Source organism: Culex quinquefasciatus, chromosome 2 (assembly GCF_015732765.1).
Source record: "Culex quinquefasciatus strain JHB chromosome 2, VPISU_Cqui_1.0_pri_paternal, whole genome shotgun sequence".
Classification (NCBI taxonomy): Eukaryota; Metazoa; Arthropoda; class Insecta; order Diptera; family Culicidae; genus Culex; species Culex quinquefasciatus.
In genome coordinates, this window is record NC_051862.1 from 132911736 (window position 1) to 132931603 (window position 19868).

Below are 19868 nucleotides of genomic sequence, written 5' to 3' on the forward strand. Positions count from 1 at the left end.
AGCTCAGCTTGTAACAGAATATAAATGGTTGGAGGCAATTGTTACAGATTCATACAGTCAACGTGCGTCGTTGCGCAAATTTTCCTTCCAAAATGGCCAACCAGTTATCAACGGTAGTTTTCCTAGTCTTTTTGCTGGGCTACGTTCATGGATTGGTAAGATCTTCATTGCTTGGTATTTAATTTATTATGCGTATTTCCAATTCTAGCGCGTGAACATGACCCGATTTTCAAACTGTCAAGATCTGCAGCTGCAGTACGACCGTATTCCGGTTTCCCTGACGAAAGTTACGTTCGATCGCGATGCGGACGGCGTGGCCAACACAATGCATGCCGAGTACGACGTGCGGGCGGCTAGCGAAGAAGTGCAGTGGGAACTGATCCTAACCAGCTACAAGTGTCCGCTGGGTGGCGGTTCCACGATCTGCCTGGACAATCCGAAGGAGTACGTGGAAGAAATGCACTGCGAGCGGTTCCACTCGGACGATTCCGGGCCGTGGTTCATGCTGTCGAGTGCCATGTCAAACGGGGATAAATGTGGCAGGGCTGAGGGACACTTCAACCTTGATTCGGCGATTTTGAAAATTAAATATCTTCAAGCTTACACCGAGCTGGGAACCGGAACGTACCGCATTAAGATGCTTTTCCACGTGCCACACACGGATATGGCGGAGAAGAACGTTAAGGGATGCTGCGAGATGGACTTTGATGTGATTGATTAGAAACTTAAGGAAGATAACGACTGATGATGATGACCTCACGCTTCGACCCCTGACTATGAGTTGAGTGGAAAAGTATTGCAGTTGCGCACATGCACAGAAGTTATTATTACTACAAGTTGTACAATAGTGACAGTTATTTAAGTTAAACGAATAAATGGTCTTTATTACTTCTGAAAATGCTTACAAATATGTGGAGTTTGTACGGAGAATTCGAACGGTTCGCTTCCTTCGCATATTCAATGCACCGTCAGTGGGATTATGTGAAGAAAAAAACGGCGTCTATCGCAAAATTTCCAAACCTTTTTTTACAACAAATCCCCCTTCCATGCCGGTTTTACAATGTGCTTATAGTTCAAAGTTTGATTATCCGAAGGTTTGAATGGGACTTCGGATAATCGAATCCTGGACATTTTTTTTGGAGTAGAACTTTTCAGCACTTGTTAGCAAAAGTTTTACTTTTCAACATTTTATGATTTAAGCGATTCATTGACACATTGCATGGATATTTATCCTATAATTCTGTTCAAATGGTGTTTTTCGGAATTGCAAAAAATGTTGTATGGAACTCGTCGTATTTATCCAACTCGGTGAACCTCGTTGGGTAAATGTACGACTCGTGCTGAAAAAATCCACTTTTTGCAAAATCCACTTTTTGCAACTTGTTGCATAAACTATTATTATTTTAATCATTAAATTCAATTTTACGACCTCATTTTAGACAAAGAATGGTTGATTGCCATAAAAACCAATAAATGCTTTTTTTCAATATTTCATCGATTTCATCACAACATCTTTTCCGGTTACGCATTTTAACCCTCTACTGCCCATTTTTTTTTCATTTTTCCCGTATTCAGGAGCTCATTTTGAGCAACTATTGTTCTACAAAAACTTTACTTCTCTTGTTTTTTTTCTTGTTTTATCTTTAGTATTTTAATTTGCATTTATCTTATTTATTTTTTGTTGTGTTTGGTAGTATTTAGCCTATTCTACCACCTCCTATCATAACATTTTGCCTTTCTTATTTTTCACTTTCACTTTTTTATTTTTTTTGCTTGATTTTCTTATTTTCTGCTATAAAATGGCACCGTTATCAATTAATTTGCAAAAACATGTGTAGAGGCGTAGTCTGGGACACTACCAAAATTACTGCTTGTTTCTTTTTACTTAACATATAGGAAATGTTAGTAAACAACACAGCTAAACTTGACCCCTAAAAAATACACTTTTAAAACCTTTGGCAAAGCCACATAAAACAAGTCAAACTTCCAACAATAAAATTTTCAAAAGTTTTAAGAGTTTTTCTTTCTAATGCTTTTTACAGACCAAAAATTGGTTAAAAATGGATATTTTTACACCTTCACGTATACCCACATACCTATCGACTCAGAATCAAATTCTGACCAAATGTCTGTGCGTGTGTCTAGATGTGAGTCCGTGCACCGAAAAATATGCACACGTTTATCTCCGGACTGGCTTTTTTTTTATTCATAACTTATTTTTATTAGGTCCTTTTAGGTGCTACGACCAGGTTAGGACCGAGGATCAGTTTACAATCAAAATATAAAATAAAAATAAAAAAAAAAAACTCATTACACTCCATACTTGGAGATCATGTAACTGACGAGGGTTACTTGGTCCAAGCGGGTCTTGCAGGTTTTGAATCTGCCGATGTACTCGGAGAAAATGCCCCACAGCTCAGCAGAACTGTAGAGCACCTCCCCAGCTTCCTCTTTCTTTCCGTCTCGGGAGCTTCCTTGGCTGCTTCTTGCGGGGCGAGGGCGATCCTTCGATGGACTCTGCTTCTCCGCCTTCCTTGCCAGCGGTTTCGGTTTCGACGCCTGCTGGCGCCTCCGGATGAAGTCCACACGCTTGGGGCAGCTGCGGTCCGTGGCTTCGTGGGCTCCAGAGCAGTTGGCACACCGCTTCGGCTCGGCTTCTTGGACTTTGCACTCGTCCGTCTTGTGGGGACCCCCACAGTTGTTGCACCTCCCTTTCAGGTGACAGTTCCACTGGGTCACTGGGTCACGTTCGGCCGCTTGTTCCGGTAGGCCTCCCAACGGATGATAGTGCTTGCCACAACCTTCATTGCAGAGAGCTTCTTCATATTAGTGTATCCTTTGGGGAAGACAACAATATACGGAGTTTCGTTTGCGGTGGACTTTTCCTTCCACTTGATGATATGCACCTCCAGCGCGTCCAGCTTGAGATCTCTCTTTAGCAGGTACTTGACCTCATCCGGTTTCAGTTCATCAGGCAAACCACGAAGAACCACCCGATGATTTCGCTCGCTCCGTCGTTCGTGGGTGTAGAATTCCACTTTCTTCCTCTTGAGGAGCTCCTGCAACTTGACAAAATCTTTGACCGAGAAGCAGGTCACCTTGGTTCCAAATCGGGTTAGTTTGTGCATCGGATTGAAACCAAATTTACAACTTTCCACTATCGCCACGAGCTTGTAAAAATCCGTGGTGTTCTTCACCACCAAAGGTGGTTGCTATTGTTTACTTGCCGACTGGCCGGGTGCTGGAACCGCGTCTCCTTCTCCTGCTGGGCTGGCATTGTTGTTGTTTTTGCGTTTGCGTTTTTGCGCTGAATTTGTTGCTGTTGAGCAGGGTCTTCTCAACTTTTTCTCCTTCGATGCCGATTCCAGTGACCTCGCTGGACTTCTTCCGCTTCCGATTCCCGCGGACGGGACGAAAATCTTCCTCCTCGGAGGATTCCTCCACCTCCATCCGTCATAAACTTTCAAGCACGCGAGATGACAACACGAGCAAAACACGTCTTAACTTGTCGTTGGCTGGAGTCCTCCGGACTGGCTTAACCGATTTGAACCGTTTTGGTCTCATTCGATCCATCTTAGGGTCCCACAAGACCCTAGTTAATATTATGAAGTTTAGAAAAGTGCTAGTTATGCTAAAAAACGATTTTTGCTAAACTTCGGAAGATTGTAAAAAGGGTGGATTTTGTAAGAAAACCCGTCATGCTAGGGGAGCTGGGGGTAAGACGGCCAGGCGGGGTAAGACGGCCACCCCACTGTTTTAATAAGTATACTAATGAATATTACTAAAATGTTTAGCAATACTGTTCCTCATGCTAAATAATGCATATGGAGTACCCTTTGCCAGAAATATTGTTTGAAATAGTATAAAAATAGCTCAAAATAAACAAATAATTTTTGAACTTGAAACTGGATGTAATTTTCATTAATTACAACTTAAGCATTTTTGTTAAATAACAATATGTTTTCCTGTCTTGAAATATTTTTTCATGTTAAATTGAAGTTTTCCCTAGATTATGTCCCTCGAAAAGTTCAAAAATGCGATGAACTGTTTACAAAAAATGTTTAAAAAAATAATTTATTTGGGGGCAAGACGGCCACCTCCTCCGGGGGTAAGACGGCCACCCGTAATTTGTAGATTTTATTTGATATAGGTTATATTATTGACGGTTTTTGGCTATTAAGACATATTTGTAGATAAAGGAAAAGCATTTTCAATAAAACTATCAATTTTTAATCAAAATGCTGTTAACTACCGTTTCGACAACATTGTTTACTGAGATATAGCAAAACTCATTGAATAGTATGAAATCCTATCAAACTTTTCATAAAAATCGCTAATTTAATATTGTTTACATAAGTATGATTTACTTATTCTAATCTAAATACACAAACTATTTTTTTGTATCAAATTGTGTTTTTTTGTAGTAAAAGTTCATAGTTTTTCATAAAATGTGGTCGCAATAATATGAAATTCACTGAGCCAAAATATGAAATTTTTTAAACAGCATTTTTCTTCACATTTGAAACCTGATTTTTTTCAACCAAAATAGTTATGATGTTCAGAGAAGTCTGTTGAACCAACCATGTAGGTGTTTGGGTGGATTTAGCAAAGTTATTAAGTTAATTTATAGCACTGGCCGTCTTACCCCGCGTATTTCATATATATACGATTTCAATTATTTTTTTAAAATTGCTGAAAAGTATTGAAAATTGGTTTTTAGACCAACTAATTTGTGTCATTTCTATAATGGACTAGTAGTAGAACAATATGTACGTAATTTGAGATCAAAATAATCTGTTGTGTAAATTTTATTAGACTTCTCCCTTAGGGTGGACGTCTTACCCCCATCTCCCCTATACATTTTTAGAAAGGTATTTAAAAGAACTTTTCAACTAGCCCTAAACGTTGAAGATCTGACAACTCTTTCATAAGTTATAATCACTTTAGTGTCATTTATACACTTTTTAGAGGTAGGATCTCACATATTTTGATGAAAACGTTGTCGGGAACTACCATGCGACCTATCTCTTTCTTTTAGCCGTCTCGACTCTGATCCTCACTGGTCAACTAGGTTACACCTTGTCGTCATGATGACTAAACCAAGCCAACGCGGAGGTAAGAAAATAGGACACATACAAGGAACCAGAGCTTAACTGTTTTGACCAAGATGATCAGCAGTACGGATGTAGCTGGGCTCATTCCGTGATGTTCCTCACCTGGGCGTCAAACGACAAGGTATCATCAGTATCATCCACCCTTGGCCTGCAAAAGCAGCATTCGATTGCCTGAATAAAATAGAACCATTTAACACTGGAACGCCCAATGCATGTCCAACTTACACGGACGCCCAAGCCTCCCAAAAAAGTTGGAACGGTAACTTCAACACGCCCGTTCTCGGGCATAACTCAACCAATCGGGACGATTCTTGTTCCCAGTGATTTGTAAGAATGTCTAGATGATCCTAAAATTTTGCAGAACTTGATTTGAACAAATCTGTAATTTCTGCGACCGAAAACATCGTTCCAACTTATTTTAAACGACTGCCTCCGCGGAATTTTCGGCGAATTTTGTTTTACACGCGAAAAAAAAGTTGGAACGATGTTTTTGAACGCAAAAATTACAGATTTGATCAAATTAAGTTCTGCAAAGGTCTAGAATCATCTAGACATCCTAACAAATCACTGGAAAGAAGAATCATCTTGATTGGTTGAGTTATGCCCGAGAACCATTGAGTTGAAGTTACCGTTCCAACTTTTTTGGAGCCTTGGGCGTTGGAATGTTAAAATATATCATGGCACTGGTCGCAACGCTTGCTTAGAGCGTATCCTAGACCTTATACCTTCCCAAAAACGGTCAAACTCCAAGCGAATCTTATTTGGGGATACCGTGAAGATTTTCCCTTGTCCCCTTTAAAAAGTGGAGCATCAACACTTCTCGTCTTCGAAATCCTATTTCTTGTCCTTTTGGTGCGCGAAAGAGGTGGAAATATTTCTTCGTGCACAATTTCATTTGAGATATTTGATAATAAGATTTCAATTGTCATCCAATTTGATCATGGTAAATGAAAATGAAACAAATGTTGATTTTGCTCTAGACGGGAAGGGCTTTTGCGAATAATACCATTTGATCGGTTTAATACTTACCAAAATGTAATAGTTCATTTAATAAATAAGCAAGAACTATTCTCAGTTTTAAAAACTTCAGACATTAAAGTTGTATTGTTAATTTGATTTTGGAAATTAGAAATTGTTTTATGAGGATTTGGTCTTTTGACAATAAAAAAAATAGTTGTTTACTACAAGGTTATTTTTAATAAGGTACTGTACTGCTGTACAAAGTAGGGTCACAAAGGAATTCGGATACGTTCATCAGAAATAAAAAGAACCAAACTTTTACACGTTAAAGACCAACTCCGTGTTGAGGTGAATCGTCCTTCTATTAGTACAATAATTCCTCCCACTAGTAAAACGACAATCTTGAGTTACAACTCTCGACAGTAGCAGACTGCAGCAGTAAAATTTAACGTTAAATTTCAGATATTCGTGTAAAAAATAGAACCATGACGAAAAAAAAACGAAACTCAAATTTTGATTCGCGACGCTGAACAAAAAAAATCTATGCCTTGTTGTAATGCTAAACTTAGTGTGTGGGTGTGTTGTGTTGTTGTCTCTCTCTTCTCTAAAATTACGCAAAAAATTGCCATGAATTCGATTCTACAATATTTACTAGCTACGCACTCGCTCTCGGGCTTGCGGGGGGGAGAAGAAGGATGGGGCCGTGCGTGCGTGCGTTTTAAAAGAACCTGACTAAGACGATGATGAGTGACGGCGGAGACCAAGGAACCAAGGAATATCTATCTGATAGATTAGAGCACTTTTGAACCAATAAATAATAAATTTCTGCCTTGCGTTGCTTGGACAGAAGTGTGTGGGTGTTTTTTTTCGAATAAATTTCCTTTTTTAATTTTTTCACAGATTCTTCGTTTGAATGATCCAATCGCGATGTGGTAATCACGGCGGCCTTACATGCTTTGCTACACCTACTCAAGTCGTGCTTAGTTTGTACGTAATCCTTGTGTTACTACTAGTTAATTGTTTGTTTTGTTTGTTTTTTCCTCTTTGTTGAATATTGGCAGACAGGTATTGTTGCAGTACTTCGTTTCATATCTGGATGACTATACACAATATTTATTTTACTCTTAAAACTCTCGAACTCTCTCTTTTTCTTTCTCTCTCTCTCTCTGCGGATGGTAGTGACTTCGGGGGACCTGAATGGGGGAGGGTTTGAGTGGTGGTGGCTGTGGTGTTCGGCTATGACTGAGGGAACCCTTCCCCGGGTGTTGCAAGTAAGGCGTGGTAGTTCTGACCGGAGACAAGATGTTGAAGAACCCTCGAAAAAAGCAGTACGAATGTACTTACCGTCGTGAAGGTGGTGGTGGTGGCGGTGATCGGTGAGACATTGGTCGCTCATTTACAGCAGCATCGAGTGGGGATCTTCCAGGAACTGACGGAAATACTGCAGCCAGCGGGCACCGACGGCACCGTCCACAGTGCGGTGGTCACAGCTCAGGGTCACCGCAACGAAGTCGCTTTCCTTCCAGCTGGAAAGATGGGGGAGGGTGAATTATTCTGAACAACCGGTTAACACCTCCCGAACTCACCCTTGTTCCGAGTCCTTGTCAGGTACGACGCGCTTCTGGGTGCCACCGATGGCCAGGATGCAACTCTGGGGCGGGTTGATGATGGCACAAAAGTGCGTCACGCCGAACATGCCCAAGTTGGACACGCTGAAGGTGCCGCCCTGGAACTCCTGCGGCTGCAGCTTGCCGTCGCGAGCCTTCGCTGCCAGCGACTTCACGTCCTTGGAGATGTCGGCCAGTCCCTTGCGGTCCGCGCCGAACACGATCGGGGTGATGAGGCCACGATCGGTCGAGACCGCCACCGACACGTCCACGGCGTCAAATCTAGAAGTGGAAATATTTACATTGTACCATCACGTTGATAACCGTCCGAAACTCACTGTCTGATGACGGTGTCCATCCAGGCGGAGTTCGCCTCCGGGACCTTCTTGCAGGCCATCGCGGCCGCCTTGATGATAAAGTCGTTGATCGACAGCTTGACGCCGTCCTTTTCGAGCTGTTTGTTGAACTTGGCGCGCAGCTTGTTGATCTGGTCCATGTTGCAGTCCACGGTCAGATAGTAGTGCGGAATGGTCGTCTTGGACTCGAGCAGCCGCTTGGCGATCACACCACGGATGTTGGACACCGGAAGGTCCACGTAGGCCGCCCCCGCCGGAATCTTGCCTGGGCCCGCGGCAGGTGCATGCGCGGCTGCAGGAGCGCCGGCGGCCTGCATACCTGCAAGATCCTTAGACGTTAGTGAGCCGAACAGGCCGGAGCCACGACCTGCAAGCAACAAAGATGGGGGTTAAGGCACAACACACGGACATGCAGCAGCGGAACCTACCTTCCAATCGCAGTCGCTGCTGTTCCGCAAGCTTTTTCGCCATCGGACTGGCGTAGACTCGCGGGCCACGCTGTTCAACGGCGGTCAACGGAGCGGCCGCTGCCGGTGCCGCTGGTGGTGGGGGAGGTGCCGCAGCCATTGGCGGTGGAGTGGCTACCGGTGGAGCCGCGGCTGGCGGTGGCGGAGCGGCAGCTGCTGCCGGTGCCGCGGCCGGGGCTCCGGTGTCTTTGTAATCCTTGAACGCCGCAACGTCGGCCTCGTTCTCAACGATGATACACACCAGCTTGCCAATCGGGACGTCCTTCTGGCCGGCCTGCACCAAAATCTTGGCCAGATAACCCTCTTCGGGCGTCTCGAAGCCCATGGTGGCTTTGTCGGTTTCGATTTCCGCCAGCAGGTCACCTGCAAACAAGTACGGTGAAAGTTGCGGTCATTCGCGCCTCTTATCAGTGCGACGCGCTTGTAGTGACGCGAAACGATTGCAAAAACAAACCTTCGTTCAGCTTGTCGCCTTCCTTCTTCTCCCAGCTGACGATCGTACCCAGCTCCATGGTTGGCGATAGGGCCGGCAGCATGACCTTCGAGTGTTCCGGATAGCTGCTGCAGTAGCCGCGGACAAAGCTGACCTGCAGGGTTACTTTGGGACCGGCGTTGCTGCTGGTGATGCTGGACCATCGTTGGGCGTTCCTGCGGGATTGGGAGAAAACCATTTTGATATAATTAAAAATTGAAAATTTTCGTGAATTCAGATATATTTGAATATCGATGCTCGTGTACCAACTGGGATTGCTACCGGGCACACAGGGAGAAGACTGCGACTTAGCCCGCACTGCTATCTAGCCGTTGAAAAGTGAGGAGGATAAAGCCAACATTTCGGTCAAGTAGTCAAGTCATAAGCATGGCTAAACACTTTTTTCACATACATTTCATTGAATTGTGTGAAAAAATGTAAGGCTACCAACTATTGTTGCCACCCAAAAATCTGTAGACTTACTCGGTATTACAACATTTCATTTTAATATTAGATTTATTAAGCTTTAAAAAATCTTTCAAAATAAGCTGCGATTTGCATAGTTAAACCCTTATGTTTCTTCAATATTTTGTAGAGGCAGTGTCATCAGTGCATAATTGGTAAAGGGAGCGCCTGGTCGTAAACAAATATTCGAAGTAAAAAGTGTTTTTTTGTGCCTTTTGTTTTGTTTATTTGTATCTTGAGCGTCATTTTCGTTCAGTATCTTAATTAATTGCTTTGTGATTTTCAAAGCCTGTTTGGGTGGACCTTGGACTGGGCCGACGGGACACGAGACCGGAGGAGATTGAAAAGACGACCGCTACTAAAACTAAACGTGTATTGTTTATTTGCTTCTGATCGCGTCGAGAGGTGGCAGAAGAATGACAGAGAAACGTTTTTCCTTTTCTGCTCGTCAACACAGGTGTGATCTGACAGCTGCGCAGGGTAGCCATTTTTCCGGTGGGGAATTCAGCGCTGAGCCACCGAACAAAGCCCTTCCTACATCATCGTTGATCGGGAGGCACGGTGTTGGGTAAATTGCGTATTAGAGTGTGTGTGTGTGTGTGTGTGTGTGTGTGGTCCAATCCAATACCCGCTGGCCGGCAGCGAAATTATGGGAAAGTATAGTTTGTATCAGACTTGGTTTATGCTGATGCAACATATCTCAGTCCCGGGTATTAGGTGGTGGCAGCCCTCGCACTGCTTCCGATGACTCATTTCAAAATAGCAGAGATCCTAGCGGCCCAATTCCGAGGTCATTGGGCATTGTCTGGCACCGCCTAAACATAGAACAAGAACCAGACTGGTCCTCGAACTATCTTTAAACTACCAATCCCATCAGGCAAAACAGGGATCCCGAAACCCAACCAACTCGTCAGCTTTTCTTCTTATCACTTCTTCTTTTTTTTACCCATTGGGTAAATTGCGTATTAGAGTGTAACGAAAATGACATTTTGGCGGGCATTCAAGGGTTTGTTCCGGTGGGCATACTAAGCCCAAATCTAGAATATGAGCTTGATTGGACGTAACAGGAGCTGGCGCTTTGCATTTGAATTTTAAATGGCATTTAACCTGTAAAAAAGATTTTTCAAAAATGTCACTTTTTGAGGTATTTTGGCCGCTGAAGCGTTTATTTTTAACATAATTGACGTGTAGGCCAGATCCTCGCGTATAGGCCACTTAGAATTAGAAAATACCTTATCCAACAAGCCCAAAAAAATAAATAATCACGTGATGCTTGAAGGAGATTCAACGGTTTCAAGCAGTGTCAACAGGTATATAGCAAAAAACAATGTGCTGGATGAGTCTGCAACTTCAACTATCGGACTAACATTCCTCCCTTTTGTTGAACTGCAGGCTTCTTGGGAGGGCGCCGGTATTGACTAATAAAGTAGGGATCTTTAGAGGTCAACACTTGTAGTCCCAACGGGGTCAAAAAAGTTGGAAATACATTTTCACCGGCTCATACACTGCCGTTCTACGCATAATTGTCCCATGTTCAAAAAAGTGCAACTGAGAAAAACGCGATTGAAATTTTTCGACCGATTTCTGTGTTTCTACGCATAATTGTCCCGTGGGTTCCTATTCGCCCTATGTGTCCCTAATCACCCCAGTTAGCAGTTTATCACCTTTATTTGTGATTCTCTTGGTTTACAATAGGTAAACAAGACATAATGTTTAGTAAAACTAATGATTCCGTGTAAGAAAATACTTGGTGGGACAATTATGCGTAGAAGTTTAACGATGGGACAAACAGACTTGGTGTTGTTTTTAATGAGTTTCCGAACAAAGCACCAGATTTTATGTGTTTTTCTTAAAGTACACATCAAACTAAACTTTAAAATGTCATAAAGTCAAAATCAACCAAAACTGACATGGGACAATTATGCGTAGAACGGCAGTATAACCCTTGAAAAAAAAGTTGGTAATGCCTTTTTTATTATAACTTTAGTTAGACGCATCAGTTTTGAATCTACCTTGTTAGAGGTGATTCTTGACATTCTTCCGGATCGAGTGCAACAAGAATCATCCAAATCGGTTGAGTTTTCGCCGAGATACAGCCGGATGAAGTTGCATTTCCAACTTTTTTGACCCCCTTGGTGCTTCGCGTAAGTTTTGACCCCGTTGGTGCTACAAGTGTTAAACAGTGAACGGATGGTTGGCTCCCACTCACTATGGGGTATTTCCATATAAGCGAGCGGCCAAAAATATTTTTTTGCTTTTTTGTGACTTTTTTGTGTTGTTTGTACTTAGTATAATGAAAAAAAATGAATTTTGATATTTTTCCAAAAAAAAAAGTTTAATTTTCGATTTTTTCATATATTTGAGGCCACATGCATTAAAGTGGTGAATTTTAATATTCTTGCTCTGTCTATTTGATGCACGGAATGGCGGTTTATGCTATGTTAAAGTTTCTGATTTACGTTCCATCTCCCTCCCCTTTTTCTTGAGTTAAAATCCACCTCTCTTTGAAGACCCCCCCCCCTCCCCCTCCAACTAAAATTTTTGCGGTGTTTTAGAATTTAAGACGGTTTATTTTATGGAACATTGTATGGATTCTCGTCCACGTTTTTGGTTGATCCTCGCAAAATTCACGTTTTCCACGATAAATTCTTCTAAATCAAAATCGCTACGTGACCGATTGTCGTTAGATTACTTAAAATATGTATTATGTACTTCTTCTATGGGCTTTTGTATACCTCGTTTTGAAGCTACAGAACAGCATGCGTAGTTTTTCCTCTGTGGTTTTTCCCTGAGTTGATCATGTGATGGTTCTGCAATGTTCTAATTCTTACAAATATACTTGAAAGCAGTTCTCACGATTTCAGAATAGTTCTTCGTTTTATCGTACAGGGACACTACGGTATTATTATCCATACTTTCAAAAGAACACAACAACGAACTGATAGGAATATTCGACGAATCGTTTCTGTAAAATACTTAGAATAGGAATTTCTAATTTTATTAAACGTACCTAAGTACCAACAAAGTCATGAATATCAAATCAATTTCAAAACATACATAGCAGGTACGTCATTTCTGCCTCCGCAGGTAAATAATGTGATTTTAACCAAACGTATACGCGAAATCATTAATTTTCTTGCATGAATCAAAATGTGCAAAATGGCATAACTCAAAAGTGCACATAAGTGCACTTTGAAATTTGGAGACAAGTTAGGACATGGTTCAAATTTTAAGCTGCAAAATTTTCAGATCGCACAAATGCACACAAAAAAAGTACTCCATTAACAAAGTTGAAAAAACTAAATTTTGAATAAAAATCCATCTTTTTTGATTTTTATTATTTTTTTAGCCTGTAAAAGTGTGTTTTGTGAAATGTTATTGAATAGTTGAATCAATTACCTTTCTGAATATATATAATGATGCAGGAAAAAATACATAAACAGCTACATAGTACAACTATGAAAAATAATCATTTTTTTGTCAAAAAACATGTTTTTTCTTACCATTTTCGCCTTTGAAGGTCTGCAATTCAGTGAATTTTGAACCTACAACTTTCAAACTCCGGATTTTTCTTAGTTAGAATGTTTATTTTCGAAAAAAAAAAAACCAAAAAAATAATTAGAGTATGTCGTTTTTTCGATTTATGGCCGCCTGAAACCCCATAGTGCCACTGATCATTATTGATTCATTGTTTAACTTCAGCTGATCTGTCAATAACGGAGTACTGCCATTCTACGCGTAATTGTCCCGTGGGTTCATATCTGTCCTATGTGTCCCTAATCGCCCCAGTTAGTAGATTACTGTCTGCCTGTGTGGATCAATCGGACCGCGCACTGGACTCACAATCCAGAGGTCGCCGGTTCGAATCCCGAGGCGGACGCAAAAAATTCTAAGTGTAAATATAGGTATTCGGTGCCCTCTCCTCGTGCACATACCTTCACACTTAGGAGACCCGGGAGGCGGAGTCTTGTCGCAAAAAGAACGATACACGCCTGTGGATCCGTTGACGAAACCGCAAGGTTTAAGAGGGCCACATTATAAGGTGTTACGTCGATTCCGTTTCCGTAGTAGATTATCACTTTTATTTATGATCCTCTTGCTATACAATAGGTAAACAAGGCATAATGCTTCGTTAAACTAATGATTCTATGAGAGAAAATACTTGGTGGAAGTGTAACGATGGGACAAACACACTTGGTGTTGTTTTTGATGAGTTTCCTAGATTTTATGTGTATTTCTAAAAGTTTACGACAAACTCAGAACAGTCAGAATCTTCCAAAAATGACATGGGACAATTATGCGTAGAACGGCAGAGTAGCAGCTCATTGGCGGCCAACCATGCGCATGCTCATGCTCATGTTTTTTTTATATTTTGTAGAACTCAGATTACGAATTGTCAACTGGAATTTAAAAAGCTGGGAAATTAATTTGAAATAATTTGAAAAAAAGTTAAATTTTCAACAGAGGCAAACCGAAAAAACAATCCAAATCTAGATTTGTTTTAATTGGTCCTATACTGCCGTTCTACGCATAATTGTCCCATGTCGTTTTTTGACGATTTTGACTTTTTAGCATTTTCCAGTATAGGTTGACGTATACTATTAGAAAAAAACACATTAAATCTAGTACTATGTTCGGAAACTCATTGAAAACAACACCAATCCTGTTTGTCCCATCGTAACACTTCTACGCATAATTGTCCCAACAAGTATTTTCATTCACGGAATCTTTAGTTTAACGAAGTAGTATGTCGTGTTTTCGTATTGTATAGCAAGAGGATCACCAAAAAGAGTGATAAACTGCTAATTGGGGCGTTTAGGGACACGTTGGGTGAATTATGCGTAGAACCACAGAAACCGAGTTTTTCTCAGTTGCACTTTTTTGAACATGGGACAATGATGCGTAGAACGGCAGTATAAACATATCAAAGCTCATAGGACCTTTAAAACATTTTTTTACAAGTTCCTTATTTTTCTCGAGTTTGGAAGTTTAGGTGTTAGCTATAGGTGGGGCAAGTCAAGCAACCGTTGGGGCAAGTGGAACACTTGCTACCAGTTGAATAATAAATTTAAAAAAAAGATTACAATGTATTTGAACAGATTCTATGTTTTAAAATTAATTAACAGTACCTCACATATAATTTGAATGTTTTGCCTTCCTCACTGAGGTAAGGCTATAATCCTGCTCGAAAAATGAACTTTTGAAAAACAGCTCGTAGACCTACATTCATGTATACCTATCGACTCAGAATCGAAAACTGAACAAATGTCTGTGTGTGTGTGTGTATGTGTGTGCGTATTCCCCTTGGTGCTCAAAATTCTTGCCAAGTTTTCTCGGCACTGGCTGATCCGAAAAAAAAACGAAACTATTGGCACTACGCCCCCCGGGGCATGGCCTTCCTCTAACGTGGGATTTCTGCTCCAGCGCCTCTGACGAGACAGGAGAAACCGGGACCGACGTTTTACTTCACCATCCGATAGAAGCTCAGTGGATAAGGCGGGAATCGAACCCGCGTCTCATAGCATCTGGCTGATCCGATTTGAGTCAAATAAGTTGCATTCGATCCGGTTTGGTGCCCCATACTGCACTATTGAATTGTTTGAAGATCCGATAAGTAGTTCAAAAGTTACGTATAAAAAAGTGCCAGAGTTGCGAATCGGATCTCACATAAATGCATGTAAACTATGTCTAGACCCATCACCCGACCCATCGTTGGTTAGATTATCAAAAAACCTATCCAACGAGTCCAAAACATTGAAGTTCTGGCAACGCTGTCTCAAGTTATAACCACTTAACTGGTATTTATGTACTTCTTTGAAGCCGGATCTCACTTAAATGTATGTAAACTATGTCCGGATCCATCATCCAACCCATCGTTGGATAGATCATCAAAAGACCTTTCCAATGAGTCCAAAACAATGAAGATCTGGCAACCCTGTCTCGAGTCATGACCAGGGATGCCACTTGGTTTTTTAAAATGTCTGTAAAAAAGTCTGTGTATGTCTGTGCATTTGTCTAAAATTCAAATATATCAATTCATGGTCATTGAAATCCATCAAATATTGCGTTTTTAAGCATTTGAAGTCTAACGAAATAAGTTTCGACAAAAAAGATTACAAAATATTAATTTAATGAAGTTTTTTAAAAGTCTGTGTACCTCAAAAAATGTCTGACACAAGCTCAAAAGTCTGTGAAACACAGACAAATCTGTGTATCTGGCATCCCTGGTCATGACCACTTAATTGATATTTATGTACTTTTTTGAAGCCGGATCTCACTTAAATGTATGTAAACAATGTCCGGATCCATCATCCGACCCATCGTTGGTTAGGTAATCAAATGAACTTTCTAATGAGTCCAAAACATTGAAGATCTGACAACGCTCAGTCTCAAGTTATGACCGCTTAAGTGACATTTGTGTATTTCTTTATTGAGAAACAAGCCTTACCCGACAAACTTCGTTCTGCCTTTTTTCGTTTGTTGACGTTTTTAACGTTTTTGCTTCTTCAGCCTCCTGTGATCTTAATTTGATTTTACGTAACATTCTCCATATAATCTGCAGATTTTCCGGAATCGGTTCCAGAGTGTCCAAAGTTATAACTTTTTGGCGTAAGAACCTTCCTTGGACTTATACGAACCCAACGCAACAAATATCACCTCGATCCGACATTCCTTGTTGAATTGATTCGCGTTCGAACAAAACCGTCGAAATTTTTTATATATATAGAAGATAGATAGAAATTGTGTCCAAACCCATCATATCACCAAATGTTGGTGAAAAATGAGGAAGGCAACAACCACATAGGTGGATTAAGTTAGTTTTTTTTTAAACTCCAGCAACGACTCTTTCTAAGCACACCCCTGTTCAGTGTTTGTTATCAAAACTTCGTGAAGTTTTTTTCTATTAGACTAAAAATTCCAAATTTAAACGTGGTATATGCACGATCCCGAAAAAGCATTCAAAAATATTAGCTACAGTTCCTTGTGCTGCTTCAAATGAACGAATTGGTAGATAATTCAGTTTTCGCCAGTCATTTCTTTGCGTGACGGGACAACAAAAGGGGTACATTTAAGAAAAAACGTTACTTAATCCACCCTTAGGTGGTTGTTGCCTTCCTCACATTTAAAGGGTAATTCTATCCAAAACAGATACACAAGGGCAGTGTTCTATCAACTTGATTCATTATTCATACCATCAGATTGGGTAGTCAGATCTTCATAATTCAAGGCACTTATGTGCTTATAACTTTTGATAGGGTTGTCAGATCTGCAATCTACTGTTGGAAAGGTCTTTTGATTACCTATCCATCGACAGGTAGCATGAGATCCGGACAACGTTTTCATCGAAATATATGAGATCCGGTCTCTAAAAAGTTCATAAATAACACTTAAGTGCGCATAACTTTTGATAGGGTTGTCAGATCTTCAATCTTTTGAACCCTTTGGAAAGGTCTTTCAAATACCATTCTAAAAATGTATAACATGACGGGGTTTCTTACAAAAGCCACCCTTTTTAAAATCTTCCGGACTTTTGCTAGAATCGTTTTTTTAGCATAACTTTTGTAGTACTTTACTAAACTTTATAATTTTCAATAGCGACTTATGGGACCCCAAGACGGATCGAATGAGACCAATACGGTCCAAATTGGTTCAGCCAGTGCTGAGATAATCCAGTGCAATTTTTTTTATCAGATTGTGATTCTGAGTCGATAAGTATACATGAAGGTGGGTCTAGGATGTCAAATTAAGAATTTCGTTTTTCGAGTGATTTTATAGCCTTTCCTCAGTAAGGTGAGGAAGGCAAAAACTCCTTCTCCCATTTAATGGCTTGCAGGCCTTATTTAATCAATACTATTGAGGTAAAAAATGCATTTCAATAACGTTGCAATTATTGAATCTCAATAAAAATAATTTCTGTCAATTAGAAAATCACATTGAAAATTAGAAAAAAAAAAATATTTAGCTTCGCGAACATTCCGCTTAAATGGATTTCATGAATATCAAATGTTTTTGAATAGTAACGTTTTTCTTATATAAATAAAGTTTACTGCCCTTCTACGCATAATTATTAGGGACTTACGGGTTGAATAGGGACCCACAGGACAATTATGCGTAGAAACACAAAAAACGGTCGAAAAATTTCAATCGCGTTTTTCTCAGTTGCACTTTTTTGAACATGGGACAATTATGCGTAGAACGGCAGTTATGTTTAAAAAAATAAAAATAAAGATATCTTCAAAAGTGAAACACTAAATGGATTTTTCCCCTGCACTGAGAATCGAAAGTACAGAACTCAAATTATTATTTGTTTTTCTTTTTTGTTAGAGTTAACCCCTGTATTTTTTAAATGAATTGTAATAAAACATTTGATTGTAAACTTGTAAACATTCAATTGTAAGCTTGAAGCACCAAGCAATATTGTTCTCGTTGATATGAGATGAAGCGTTTTTATTCACTGTGCTTCTCATTTTGTTTCTTTTATGGAGTGATCAACGATTGATGAGTAAGCTTGAATTTAATTTGTATGGCTTCGCTATCTATATTAATGCTTCAAATAGCATATTGTAACAAGTTGTGCTTACTAGCGGCAACATTTTGTTTAGATTCATGACACACTTTCATGTTGTATTGTTTTTGAGGTGCCACGTTTTTTAAACAGCTGAGTTTCAAATGCTTTCGATATCAGTGAACAGGAATTGCAACGCAAGTGAAAGAAGACAGAGCATTTAGCTTTAATTAACTCATCGAATTCACGCATCTTGGCGCGTATATGATGTCCATATCGAGTTCTGCCGAGTTCTACGCTTCCACCTTCTTCCTCCTACGAGTTTCTTGCGATCGGCGGAATCAAGGGCAATCAACTGCTGCTACAGATTAGACTCAACAAGACCGAGTTTCATTCGCCAAACGCAAACAACACAGAGGAGTGACGTTTCCCAAAATAACACCAATCTTTGGGGGGAAAGGGAACGAACAGCGCAAAGGATTATTCGCTTTTCTTGCCACTGCATTCGCGCAAACCGTGATTACACAACTCTCTGCCCATCCTACTGCTAGTTGGCGGAAAGGAGAAACCTCTGACCGATGAAACTATTCTCCCTGAATCGTCATCAAAGTCGAATCTCTGGCACTTTCTTCCAGCTCGTCCCGCGCCGCAAATCGCGAGTCGTCGACTGCGGTGGTTACATAACTCGACGGGGGGGAGCAACTCACTTTTGCACGGCATTCCGGCGGACGGCCTCACAGCTGAGCGCCCGGCTGGCCGTATCACGGAGTACCGCCTTCCGCGAACCCTGAAGCAGCAGTCGCTCGTTTCGTACGGCAATGGTTCGCAACATCTCGCAGCTCACGTCCGAACGACCTTCAAAGTGGCACCACTGGCTAGTGAGTTGGACCGGGAATCCTCCGCGCCTGTTTACGTCGTACTTTTTCCGGGCTTGTCCCGGGGTCGAGCAACTCTTGTGGGTCTTCGCTTTGCTTGCTCTCACTCCACGCGTACGCTGTAGTTTGACCGACCGACCACTTGCTTCTTCTCGCGGGGACACACACGGAGGACGGGGGCAAACACTTTCAATCCGCGACACCACCGGATTACGACCTTCCTGCGACGAAATTTGCACTCAACTGACAGATGACGGACGAATCGTGTACAAGCGGTTGGGTGTGTGCGTGAGAGATGGTCTTTCGAGCTGCTGTCAAAAGTTTCTAGCGGGTTATTTGAAAAGGACGCAAAGGAGAGAAATCAACATAACTTTTTATTTCAAAATATTTCGCGTACTTCCCAAAAAGAGTCACGCAATGGAAAAATCTTCATATAAGCAATCATACAAATTTGAAAAAAGATCTTTTTACAGATTGTCAAGGGAAACAGATTGGCCCAGATTTTCACATGACAATCGGTATTCGTTACGCGTTACATTATATTGTGCGTGAGACGCCATTTGTTTTGCTGGGCTGTATGTACATAATTTAATCTCAATATTTTTCATGCGAACGTTAAGAACCTCGTAGATAACTCTATTCGAGGAGAAGCATGAAATTGGGACCATTTGGAACTGTCGGAACCCCATAAACACACGCACTTTGAATTTTTCAAAAATATATAGACGGTCCGAATGATTTTTTTTGAAAGTTTGTGTGGATAATCCTAGGGATAATCAGTTTGGCTCGCTCACGGGTTTGCTCCTGCTCCTTGTATAAAAATATTGCAGGCAACTCGGCAGGCAATTTATGGATTATATGCAAGAGCGTCAATTTTTGTCATTTTTACATTCACCTTTCAAAATAGTGGAAAAACGACTCAAAAAACATAACATCGGTACCAACAAGTATTTCTTTTCGATAACGTCATGATTCGAATTCCCGGACGCTTCGAAACCCGGACACTTCATCTTGTTTTATCAATTATTTGGATATAGTTCGCATTA

The 19868-nt window shown here is 40.9% G+C and overlaps 2 protein-coding genes across 4 annotated transcripts; one reads left to right on the forward strand and one right to left on the reverse strand.

The window, feature by feature from the left end:
* Positions 1-903, forward strand: LOC6050047. Its single transcript, XM_001866678.2, has 2 exons — positions 1-155; positions 209-903. Exons 1-2 carry the CDS (start codon positions 93-95, stop codon positions 719-721), a joined length of 576 nt encoding a protein of 191 aa, XP_001866713.2. The 5' UTR covers positions 1-92; the 3' UTR covers positions 722-903.
* A 5487-nt stretch (positions 904-6390) lies between these two features.
* On the reverse strand, positions 6391-19084 carry LOC6050050 (dihydrolipoyllysine-residue acetyltransferase component of pyruvate dehydrogenase complex, mitochondrial). 3 transcript variants are annotated; one of them, XM_038254197.1, is made up of 7 exons: positions 18655-19084; positions 8959-9152; positions 8466-8867; positions 8020-8356; positions 7661-7963; positions 7419-7600; positions 6391-7361 (listed from the first exon to the last, which is right to left on the reverse strand). In XM_038254197.1, the coding sequence occupies exons 1-6, from the start codon at positions 18777-18779 to the stop codon at positions 7471-7473; spliced, it is 1491 nt and encodes a 496-aa protein (XP_038110125.1). In that variant the 5' UTR covers positions 18780-19084; the 3' UTR covers positions 6391-7361; positions 7419-7470. The 3 variants fall into 3 exon arrangements, with proteins under 3 accessions (XP_038110125.1, XP_001866712.2, XP_038110124.1); XM_001866677.2 differs by having other exon boundaries at positions 6391-7267; positions 8020-8404; XM_038254196.1 differs by having other exon boundaries at positions 8020-8404.
* Positions 19085-19868: the final 784 nt, after the last annotated feature.

Excerpts from the sequence above, each read along its gene's own strand:
- LOC6050047 (XM_001866678.2), top strand. The coding sequence starts at position 93 with ATGGCCAACCAGTTATCAACGGTAGTTTTCCTAGTCTTTTTGCTGGGC. Across the intron at positions 156-208 it reads TGGGCTACGTTCATGGATTG|CGCGTGAACATGACCCGATT; the intron begins GTAAGATCTTCA and ends TTCCAATTCTAG.
- LOC6050050 (XM_001866677.2), bottom strand. The coding sequence starts at position 18,779 with ATGTTGCGAACCATTGCCGTACGAAACGAGCGACTGCTGCTTCAGGGT. Across the intron at positions 9,153-18,654 it reads CGCCGGAATGCCGTGCAAAA|GAACGCCCAACGATGGTCCA; the intron begins GTGAGTTGCTCC and ends CCAATCCCGCAG. Across the intron at positions 8,868-8,958 it reads AGGCGACAAGCTGAACGAAG|GTGACCTGCTGGCGGAAATC; the intron begins GTTTGTTTTTGC and ends ACTTGTTTGCAG.